Below are 12118 nucleotides of genomic sequence, written 5' to 3'. Positions count from 1 at the left end.
CTCTAGCATTTATTGCATTAAAAAAATGTTAGTGTAGCTTAGTTGGTCATTGTACTATTGTTATGCTGTTAACAAAATTATATATATATATATATATATATATATATATATATATATATATATATATATATATATATATATATATATATAGTAAATGTTAAGCTGTACACTGCCTTGAGTGAATCTCTTCATAAAGGTGGGTAATAAATCCCAATAAATAAAATAAAGTGCCATTGGTGCAATTTGTGGCTGGTGGGGGTCAGTGACTGCTTCGCCCATAGAAATGCATTGGAACGTTTTTGTTTTTTTTTTGAGAGGCTTATTTAACCGGAACCTACTACTACTACTTAGCATTTCTATAGCGCTGCCAGGGTTACGCAGCGCTGTACAAGTTTAGACAAGGGGAAGGACAGTCCCTGCTCAAGCGAGCTTACAATCTCCTGGCTGATATGGGCCATTTTCAAACTATGTATCTTTTCACTGATGTTTCATTCCCAAGTGCTACCTCATTTGTGTTCAATAAAGTACTGGATTGAAAAAAAGATGAAGAGGCAGAAGAAAAAAAAAAAGAAAGAAAGAGCCACCCAGGCCCGGCAGGCAGGGAGAGGCGGGGCTACGGGCAAGGGACGGAGCTTGCTGGAATGCAGCCGCCGGGGCCGGGAGATCGGCAAAGTCTGTCGCTTGTGTCCGGAGCTGCTGCTCACGAGCCGCCCGGAACATTCTTTTATGGTGGGAAGTTAGCAAGTGACTTTGTAAGTGGATCGCTCTCTTTTGCACTGAGTACCTGGAGATTTTAGATTGGGCACTTTGCCTGCCATTTATTTATTTATTTATTTATAGTCTTGCTGGGTTGGAGTGACCTCGGGTCTGGGGGTCTGCTGCCTGCCTCCTTTCCTCCGATCGCCTCTTGTTACGGGGCAGGGAAAGGCTCTCCGGCCAGCATGGGGCTGCAGCCTTTGGAGTTTAGCGACTGCTACCTGGACAGCCCCTGGTTCCGGGACAGGATCAGAGCCCACGAACTGGAGCTGGAAAAAACCAACAAGTACATCAAAGATTTGCTGAAGGATGGGAAAAACCTGATCTCCGCTGCCAGAAGTAAGTGAGTAGGGAATCGGCACTGCTGTGTGGCCGATCTAATGGGATAGTTGGTGTCTCCATGGCTTAGCGGTTCTGCCACGAATGGACATTTTTTTTCCATAGTTTGTAATGAAAGAGGATTCCCGGTGCCGCTCCCTGCTGCAGAAAGAGAGCGAAAGAGCAAATGTTGATCCAGTGTCTGCTCTCCTTGTTCAGTCCTCCCCCCTCCTTCCCATTCTCTGTGCAGCAACAGGCTGGGAGCCTGCACAGAAATGCTGCTACTTGCTGGTTCAGAGACAGCAGCCGCAGGGCAAGTGGTAAAAACAGAAATGCTTGTCGAGGAGGGTGCAAGCTAGAAAAATTCCTCTGGTGTCTGTCATGATGTCTCAGTTCAGAGAGGCTTTTTGCATCTTTAGCAGCAGGAGAGCACCGCACTGCTCCCGAGCATAAAAGAGCCTTAGCGAAAATCGGGAAAAAGGATCCGTATGCAAATATTATAATCCATTTATATGCTTGTTTGTTCAAATTGCTCTTCAGGCGGCGGTCAGGGATTATAACCGGAGGTTATGGAAACCAGAACATGAAAGTAACGAGTTCAGGGCATCTGCGCGCCTAGTGCTTGCTTGGCTTGAAGTAGTTGGGGGGGGGGGGGGGTGCAGACCACAGACTCGTCTCGCTGCCATATTCATAGCTGGGGGGAAGGGGAAGCCGCCGAGCACCCTCAATATTGAGCAAGCTCCTCCTTCATTGTGTCCAGGGAGAGGTAATTTCCTGTTAAATTTTAGCATCCTCAATCGCTTTGAAAAGTTTGTTTCAATAGGAGTAAGGGTAGGGAGGTAACAGTGACGAATCAGAATCGTATAATCATCTTTCTGTGGCAGGGAAGGGGCTAATTTGTATATGCCGAAAGCAAACTTAAGAGCAGGATAAGCAGTGCTGCTGTAACATTTTGGCCAGTCTTTGGAACTGACTCTTTACTGTAAAATGCTCTGTCTGCCTGAAGGGAGAGTGCTGGCTGGCTGTGAGCTTTGTGTATGCCATGTCATTTTAGGCAAATTACTTTTTCTCCTCATTTACCTAATTGTACTTGCACAATACTGGCATCCTGGTTCCTTCTTGGCCCTGAAATGGATATAGAGTCAGCCCAGGCCATGATGTAATCCAGAATGGACATCTTTCTATGGTCCAGATAAGTGTTTTGGACTATTGTGGAAGCAGCCTGTACTCTTTGCAGCGTCCAAAGCTACTTTTAACTGCGGACTTTGCTCCAGTTTTCAAAAGGGTAAGGATGCATTTACTTTTACTTTGAAAATTGCCTAAGGTGGAAAATACCCAGAGAGACCTGCACCTCTTTTTCTTGAAGAAACAACACACGTGGGTTTGACAATGCAAAAGCTACAAGCATTATAAGAAACGCCGTCCAAACCACACCCCAGGAGGCGCCTCCCTCAAGTACTTGCCAACCAAGGTGCAATGCTGCCTTACACACACAGGATGCTTAAATAGCCCTTTTACCCAGCTTTTTGAAAATCACCTTCAATGGGGGTAGTTTCATAATGGGGCAGCACAAAAGTTTTTTTTTTTTAATTGCTTATTCTATAAAGGCAAACTTAATCTTGATGGTAAAAAAAAAAAGTATTTAATTCCAACAATATACTATTCAGCATTGTTAAATTTGTTGGAACTTTAGGAAAAGGACATAACCCCTTTAAAGATTTAACAAGACCTCAGCCATGCAAGTCTAGATGGATCATCAGGCTCTTGCCATCAAGTACTAAAGTCGTCATTGGTTTTCATAAAGCCAACATAAACAAACGCACATGTTGCTTTTATAAAATAAGCTGTTACAATGACCCTCTGCTCACAGATTCTCTCATACAAATTTACAGCTGCTCTAGAGAAAGGTGTAAATATACGTATGTGTTTTGTCCCCCTGATTCTATAATGTTACATGCTCAGCCTTTTCACATTTAGGGGTCCTTTTACAGAGAGCCGTGGTAAAAACTGGCCTGCTGTAGTGTTGGTGCGTAGGATTGCCCTGGACCGAGGCTGCTTTTTACTGCAGCTATAAAAAGCCTTTTTTTTTCCCATTGGGGGATGTGTGCTAATTTCACAGTTACTGTGCAGCTATTACCGCCTGGCGGTCAGGGCTCATGTGCTGATCCAGCATGCATTGTTGGATGTGCGCTGACCAATTACCACCGGGCACGCCTACTTCCCCACCCACCAGGCTGGATGGACCGTACAGGTCTTTCTCTGCCGTCATCTACTATGTGGTGCAGGAAACAGAGCATGCTGAAGCCAGGTGTCTGGTCCTACCCCTACTGCCCTTTAGTAAAAGGGCCCCTTAATGTGCAGAGTAGTGCGTAAAAGTTATAGTGAGGGGGGGGGGGGGGAGTCAGCTAATCGGGAAGGCCAGTATTGTGGGCAAAAGGACTAATTTAGGTGTGCGGACACGCCAAGACCCACCTTCTTTTTGGGCCTGGCATAACAAATTTCACACTTTAATGCATTTTGAAAGCAATCAGTCCCAGAGATCACCCAAATGTAAAAAATCCTTTCTGTCTGTTTGGGGGGGGGGGGGGGGTTATCTCCAGTCCCTCCCTCATAGGGCTTGTAGCGGTATACTCAATTCGCTCTAGATCCTGACGTGGGTCTTTCTTTCTTGTTCTTTTTTTTTGTCGTGGAGAGGGGTGGGGTAGAGTATGACACGGGGATGGGGAACCGCAGGGGATGGGGACAGAGCTCGTGAGGTGGAGACAGATCCCACGGGGATGGGGGCAGAGCCAGCAGGGACAGGGACAAACTTTGTCCCCCGTGTCATTTTCTAGTTGGAAGGGTAGGGGGTGGTGGTGGGAAGGAGGGTTATTATAGCTGCTCATTGATATTATTATTTGTAATTTATACACAACAGTTGCACAGCATATTGTTCCTTTTTATACTTTAATAAAAAGATTTCAATATAAAATCATAAGTGTTCAAGGCTTCTGTAGATGAGAACAGAGCCGACGGGGCGGGGATGGGGACAGAATCTGCGGGGACGGAGACAGTGCCTGCGGGGATGGGACGGGGTGGGGACGGGGACAGAACCCACGGGGACGGGGCGTGGACAGGGACAAAGTTTGTCCCCGTGTCATTCGCTAGGATGGGGTGGTTGCGTTGGAGTCAATAATGGAGCACTAGGGCTAGACCGGGGAAGGCCATCAGGCCTCCCCCTCTTTTTCGTACTTACTATATTGTTGTGCTAGTGACTGCGCTTTGTTCATTGTTTGCCATCGAACATGCACGATTATAAACGACTATTCATAGGGGGGGGGGGGGTGGATTGCGGGAGGGCAGGGGGATGACCTGTATTGTAAAATGATGAACAACTCCAGAGTGATATTTTGACTGTTACTTTATTGTTTGTTCAATAAAAATTGTTTAAACATAAAAAAAGTTATAGTATAGTGACAGTTAACATGTGTAACTTAGGGCCATGTTTACTAAGGTGCGGTAGAGTTTTGCGCGTGCTAAAAAACAGGGCCCTTAATGTAATAATGAGCTAATTGGTGTTAATAAGCAATAAGCTATAATTACTGTTAATTGGCATTGCATAACTGCCCAAATTGAGATTCTAGAAATGTCATCTATTTATTTATAAAACTTATACCCACCTAAAAGCTAAGTGGTTTACAACAATACGCTCATAAAATCAACGAGTACAGACATAAATACAAAGGAAACAAAAAAATATTTAACACATCTCTGCATGCAAATTCCTTAGCACCACAACTGCAATCACAAGCATTGCAAGGTTTTGACCTTGGGGGGGGGGGGGGGGGGGGGGGAGAGAGAGCAGACCTTTTGTAAAATAAGTGCTGGTGTGAAGCTGAAGTGCCAGTTTGCATTCAAAATCTGTTTGGGAGAGCAGCGTCCCTTTAGCTGTGCCTCTGACTGCAAGGGGGCGTGGACTTGGGGCTTAGACTGATGTGATTCTGGAATACTAGCAGTTACGCACAAGCATTTCCGCCAGCCATTGAGCCAGTGTAAATGCTCGTGCCTAAGGTTCAACATGGAACTGTAGACGTACCCTCGTATTCTAGAATGGCAATTATGTACGTAATTTTGGATATAAAATCCGTGTTTAGCGCAGTGGCGTAGCTATGTGGGGCCACGGGGGCCTGGGCCCCCCTGCCGACAACCCTCTCGACCCCCCCCCCCCCCCCGCCGCCAACCCTTCCCCGCCGTCACCTTCGGCTACCTTTGCTGGCGGGGGACCCCAACCCCCACCAGCCGAGGTCCTCTTCTTCCAGTGCAAGGCTTCATTCTGTTTCTGGCTGATCTGCAAGGCTTCGGTCTCACTCACAGAAACAGAACGAAGCCTTGTGCCGGAAGAAGAGGACCTCGGCTGGCAGGGCTTGGGGTCCCCCGCCAGCAAAGGTAGGCAGCGGCGGGGGAGGGTTGGCGGCGGGAGGGGGGGGTCGAGAGGGTCATCGGTGTGGGGGGTCAAAGTTGGTGATGGTGGCGGGGGGGGGGGGGCGGCGGCGATGGGGGGGGCTAAAATGTGCCCCCTCGCCTCGGGCTCTGGACCCCCCTCCCGCCAAAGTCTGGCTATGCCCCTGGTTTAGCGTGCATCACTCCGGTGCCTAACTTTTGGTGACCTTATGAGAGAATTACCCCCTGTGTGTGTACATTGCATTTCCACTCAAATAAATCCCTTCTTAACGCCTATATACAGGTCTTTAGGGGTGCTGCTTACTTACGAGCGTATACTCCTTCATAATTTTATAATACCTGTTTTCCACTTGTAAATATGCTTTCTAAAATGACCCCCGTATAACCAGTGGTGTGCTGGTAAATTTTTAACAACAGGCTCTCTCCCCGGTCCACCTCGGTGCCCCCCCGTCCACCACTGCGCCTCCCCATCCACCTCTGCGCCCCCCAAAATTGCAGAGCTGGCTATAGCCAGTGGGTGGTGGGGGCAATGCATTACTCTCTCCAGGAAAAAAAAATTAAATGATCCCAGGTTCCAATCTAATTCATGTTTAATGTGGGATAAAATGCCATAAATAAGTAAATAAATATAAACTTTTAATGTTGAGCACCTGATTCTCAAAGTGAACATATTCCAAACACTATAATGAAAATAAAATGATTTTTTTCTACCTTTGTTATCTGGTGACTGTTTTTATGATCATGCTGGCCCAGTATCCGATTCTGCTGCTATCTGTCCTCTTAACTCCGTTTCCAGGGCTTCCTTTCCATTTATTTCTTTCCTTTCCTCCTTTCTTCTTCATTTCTGGTCCTCAACTTCTGCCTATTTTCTTCTTCCATGTGCAGTTTTTCTCCTCTCTTCCTTTTCCGTTATCTTATCTCCTTCCTCACTCTTCCCTCCCCTCCATCCATGTCCAGCATTTATTCTCTCTCCCCTACTCTCCATCCACCCATGGCCAGCAGTGACCCTCCTCTCCCCTGCCCAGCATGCACCCATACCCAGCGACCCTTCTCTCCCCTGCCCTCCATCCACACATGCCCAGGAGTGACCCTCCTCTCCCCTGTCCTCCATCCACCCATGCCCAGCAGTGACCCTTCTTTCCCCTGTCCTCCATCCACCCATGCCCAGCAGTGACCCTCCTCTCCCCTGCCCTCCATCCACCCATGCCCAGCAGCTCCCTTATCTCCCCTGCCACCCCCTCCCGACTTGTTTCACAAATTCTTCTGCTTCCTCCCTCCCTCCCGATCCGGTCCCTCACCGACCCTACCTTGGCCATCAAATTCTTCGGGGCAGGCAGTGTTGCCTGCCCGCTGCCATCGCTGACTTTCCTCCGCCGCCCGATCGCGCTTCAAAATGGCCACCGAGACTTACAGAAGTCTCGCGAGGCCGCCTCTGGAAGTCTCGGCGGCCATTTTTAAAACGCAAACAGGCGGCGGAGGAAAGTCAGCGATAGCAGCGGGCAGGCAACACTGCCTGCCCCGAAGAATTCGATAGTCAAGGTAGGATCTGTGAGGGACCGGATCCGGAGGGCGGAGGGAGGGAGAGCCGGCTCGCCCTTTCCAACAACCGGCTCGCAAGTCTGGCCAAAATTTAACAACCGGATCTTGCGAGCCGGAGCGAGCCGGCTCCAGCACACCACTGCGTATAACCATCATTAGAATACTGTGTGCAATTCTGGAGACCCCACCTACAGAAAGATATAAACAGGATGGAGTCGGTCCAGAGGGCTGCTACAAAACTGGTCAGCGGTCTCGGCCAAAAAAAACCATATAGGGACAGGCTCATGAACCTCAAGATGTATATGCTGGAAGAGAGGTGGGAGAGACTCTTTTCCAGGTTCTGTCACTTTAACTTAGTGGTTCTCTACCTTATTTTCGGTTGGGACACACCTGACGAGACAATTCTCGTATATATGTGACACACTTCATATATGACCCTTACCTCTCTGGGGTTTAAAACACCTCTAAAAATCCAAAGTGTAGAGTTTTCTAGCTTGACTCCTTAATTGACTCCCCCTTGCACATACAGTTTTGTAAAATCCGGCACTTATACATTCTGAACGTGTCTGTTTTCAAGAGTCAGTACTTCTGTATGTGCTGTAAACTGCAAATGTGGAGACAAGGACTGTATCTAAAGCCAAAAAAGCATGGCACAAGGAGAGGAAAGGATTGTAGAGATTAGTAGTTGGTATGGGAAGGCAGTGGATAGGCCATACAGCAGGCTTGTCCAAGTTGAGTCTTCAAGAGCCACAAAAATAGGCCAGATTATCAAGATAACCCTTATGAATGTGCATGAGAGAGATTTACATACAATGAGGGTAATGGTCCCTCACATGCATATTCATTAGGGGCATCCTAAAAATCTGGCCTGTTTGCAGTCCTCGAGGACTGAATTAGGACAAGCCGGCTGTATGGTTTTTATCTGCCATCCTTTTCTGTTTCCTACATCCTTATATATATTTTACAGAAAATTTTACACTCAAGAAGCCTTTTATAAAATACTTAGGAAATTGAGCACGTTCTGACTTGGTGCCTCTTTTCCTTTGTTGATGATCTATGCAAAATCAGGCCTCCTGGGAGTCTTGAAACAGGCTGTGACCACAAAAGAGGTGAATAGCAGTAGAAGACCGGGCGTTCCATGCTTTTCAAGTCTTTTATAGGTTTTTGGGGAAAAAAACTATAATATTTTATTTTACGGGCTGCTTCTGTTGTTGGCAAATGAGGTGCATAATTTGGGTGCTAGAGGCCTTCAGGACCTAAACTCTCCATCTCTGGGTGATGGCTGTTGAGCTGGAGCTCTAGATCCAGGTTCCTCGGAGTCCTGATATCTTTTTATTGAAAGATCACGGCAGAGATGTTTCTTCGCAAGCTTTCAAGGTTACACAGGTTCCCTTCCTCTGGAAACCACATACTTAGCAAGATCATGGCAGATTGTGACGCCTTTTACAAGGATCAGCAAAAGATTTCTGCAAAGAAGGTTGTAGGACCTTGGAAGGAAATTGGCTGAGATTATACACAAGCCAAAGAAATTCTGGTTTTATCCCTAGTGCCGTCTTCAAATGTGTGTGGGGGGAAAGGAAAGCCCAGAAAGGAACGGTATATGTTTCAAATATTTAATGTATTATAGAAATTGAGGTACATTGGCCTTTCCTAAATCTCAGTTTGTGGCTTTGTACATAAGTACATAAGTACATAAGTAGTGCCATACTGGGAAAGACCAAAGGTCCATCTAGCCCAGCATCCTGTCACCGACAGTGGCCAATCCAGGTCAAGGGCACCTGGCACGCTCCCCAAACGTAAAACCATTCCAGACAAGTTATACCTAAAAATGCGGAATTTTTCCAAGTCCATTTAATAGCGGTCTATGGACTTGTCCTTTAGGAATCTATCTAACCCCTTTTTAAACTCCGTCAAGCTAACCGCCCGTACCACGTTCTCCGGCAACGAATTCCAGAGTCTAATTACACGTTGGGTGAAGAAAAATTTTCTCCGATTCGTTTTAAATTTACCACACTGTAGCTTCAACTCATGCCCTCTAGTCCTAGTATTTTTGGATAGCGTGAACAGTCGCTTCACATCCACCCGATCCATTCCACTCATTATTTTATACACTTCTATCATATCTCCCCTCAGCCGTCTCTTCTCCAAGCTGAAAAGCCCTAGCCTTCTCAGCCTCTCTTCATAGGAAAGTCGTCCCATCCCCACTATCATTTTCGTCGCCCTTCGCTGTACCTTTTCCAATTCTACTATATCTTTTTTGAGATACGGAGACCAGTACTGAACACAATACTCCAGGTGCGGTCGCACCATGGAGCGATACAACGGCATTATAACATCCGCACACCTGGACTCCATACCCTTCCTAATAACACCCAACATTCTATTCGCTTTCCTAGCCGCAGCAGCACACTGAGCAGAAGGTTTCAGCGTATCATCGACAACGACACCCAGATCCCTTTCTTGATCCGTAACTCCTAACGCGGAACCTTGCAAGACGTAGCTATAATTCGGGTTCCTCTTACCCACATGCATCACTTTGCACTTGTCAACATTGAACTTCATCTGCCACTTGCACGCCCATTCTCCCAGTCTCGCAAGGTCCTCCTGTAATCGTTCACATTCCTCCTGCGACTTGACGACCCTGAATAATTTTGTGTCATCGGCGAATTTAATTACCTCACTAGTTATTCCCATCTCTAGGTCATTTATAAATACATTAAAAAGCAACGGACCCAGCACAGACCCCTGCGGGACCCCACTAACTACCCTCCTCCACTGAGAATACTGGCCACGCAATCCTACTCTCTGCTTCCTATCTTTCAACCAGTTCTTAATCCATAATAATACCCTACCTCCGATTCCATGACTCTGCAATTTCTTCAGGAGTCTTTCGTGCGGCACTTTGTCAAACGCCTTCTGAAAATCCAGATATACAATATCAACCGGCTCCCCATTGTCCACATGTTTGCTTACCCCCTCAAAAAAATGCATTAGATTGGTGAGGCAAGACTTCCCTTCACTAAATCCGTGCTGACTTTGTCTCATCAGTCCATGTTTTTGTATATGCTCTGCAATTTTATTCTTAATAATAGCCTCCACCATCTTGCCCGGCACCGACGTCAGACTCACCGGTCTATAATTTCCCGGATCTCCTCTGGAACCCTTCTTAAAAATCGGAGTAACATTGGCTACCCTCCAGTCTTCCGGTACTACACTCGATTTTAGGGACAGATTGCATATTTCTAACAGTAGCTCCGCAAGTTCATTTTTTAGTTCTATTAATACTCTGGGATGAATACCATCAGGTCCCGGTGATTTACTACTCTTCAGCTTGCTGAACTGACCCATTACATCCTCCAAGGTTACAGAGAATTTGTTTAGTTTCTCCGACTCCCCCGCTTCAAATATTCTTTCCGGCACCGGTGTCCCCCCCAAATCCTCCTCGGTGAAGACCGAAGCAAAGAATTCATTTAATTTCTCCGCTACGGCTTTGTCCTCCTTGATCGCCCCTTTAACACCATTTTCGTCCAGCGGCCCAACCGACTCTTTGGCCGGTTTCCTGCTTTTAATGTATCTAAAAAAATTTTTACTATGTATTTTTGCTTCCAACGCTAATTTCTTCTCAAAGTCCTTTTTTGCCCTCCTTATCTCCGCTTTGCATTTGGCTTGGCATTCCTTATGATCTATCCTGTTACTTTCAGTTGGTTCTCTTCTCCACTTTCTGAAGGATTGTTTTTTGGCTCTAATGATTTCCTTTATCTTACTGTTTAGCCACGCCGGCTGACGTTTAGTCTTTTTTCCCTTTTTTCTAATACGTGGAATATATTTGTCCTGAACCTCCAGGATGGTTTTGTTAGGTTTTATTTTACTGTGGTATTATTCTGTGGATCCAAAATTTTAGGCTAGTAGCAAGTATTCCCTGGTTGGCCAAACTTATTGAGGTCCTGGTCAGCAGTGGCGTAGCCACAGGTGGGCCTGGGTGGGCCGGGGCCCATCCACTTAGGGCTCAGGCCCACCCAACAGCACATAGCTAGTGCTAGCTAGTAGGGACCCCAAGCTCCGCCAGCTGAAGACTTCCCCCTGATGGTGCTGAAAACACTGCTTTCCACTTCAGCAGTCTAAGCTTCCTAAGCTGCCGATACTGGCTTCATCGCATTGGGAGGGGGGGGGGGGGGGAGGAGAACACTTGGTGCCCACCCACTTATTGACTAGGCCCACCCAAAATCTGCTGTCTGGCTACGCCCCTGCTGGTCAGTGATCAATTGGTGAATGTTCTCTTTTCAACTGATGGCCTGCACTTCACCCAGCTAGGTCCTTCCTATTTGATATCCTTCTTAAAAAAAGCACAGATGATGAATTCCCAGGATAATAGGATGTTTGCTCTCCCTGGGGCAAAAATGCATCATTCTGTTAGGCTGAGGGCTAGAGCCTTCTCATTTAACCCTTCCTTCTTTGTGGAGCAGTTTGCTTTTACTTCTGTGTTTTTTTCAATGACCTTTGGGGTTTAAGAAAATCACTTAAAATATCTGTTCCCAAATGGGGATGTGAGCGGTTGACCTTTGAGTTAGCTACTCAGCACAATGTAATACATAATAGTGGTTATGTATTATTGATTTTTATGTTGACTATTGTTTTTTTATGTATTGTGCCTTGGGCCTTTAGTAAAGGCAGATAAAATATTGAATAAATGAAATGAGAATAAGCCAAAATAATTTAAGTCATAACACTGCTGTGTTTTGGGCAGTCTGGAGTTTTTTGATGATTTGTTTTTTTGCATCCGGCATAAATTGCATTGCAGTAGTCTAGGTGGCTTAGCACCATTGATTGTACCAAGCTGCGGAATACTTCCTTTGGGAAGAAAGGTTTTATTCTTTTGAGTTTCCACGTTGAATGGAACATTTTCTTTGTTGTATTTTTCGCATGGTTTTCTAGTGTGAGATTTTGGTCAATTATTACTCCGAGAATTTTCAGATACTTTCTATAGTTGACCAGATTTGGCTCCAGTGGCAAGGCAAGAGGAAGGGCATTCTAAAGCAGTGGACCAGCTCTGGAAAAAATGCAAGTT

General features: G+C 46.2%; 1 protein-coding gene across 1 annotated transcript in view; it reads left to right on the top strand.

Moving 5' to 3' along the window:
• The first annotated feature begins 644 nt into the window (after window positions 1–644).
• ARHGAP10 (Rho GTPase activating protein 10) overlaps window positions 645–12118 on the top strand; it is a 503009-nt gene continuing 491535 nt past the window's right edge. Inside the window, exon 1 of the mRNA XM_030191662.1 lies at window positions 645–1095. Coding sequence (XP_030047522.1) covers window positions 942–1095 — 154 coding nt within the window. The 5' untranslated portion in view covers window positions 645–941. The remainder of the gene's footprint in view (window positions 1096–12118) is intronic.

The sequence above is a fragment of the Microcaecilia unicolor genome, chromosome 2, assembly GCF_901765095.1.
Source record: "Microcaecilia unicolor chromosome 2, aMicUni1.1, whole genome shotgun sequence".
Taxonomy (NCBI): Eukaryota; Metazoa; Chordata; class Amphibia; order Gymnophiona; family Siphonopidae; genus Microcaecilia; species Microcaecilia unicolor.
The sequence above is the reverse complement of the archived record's forward strand: the minus strand, read 5'-3'. Positions and strand labels throughout refer to the sequence as shown.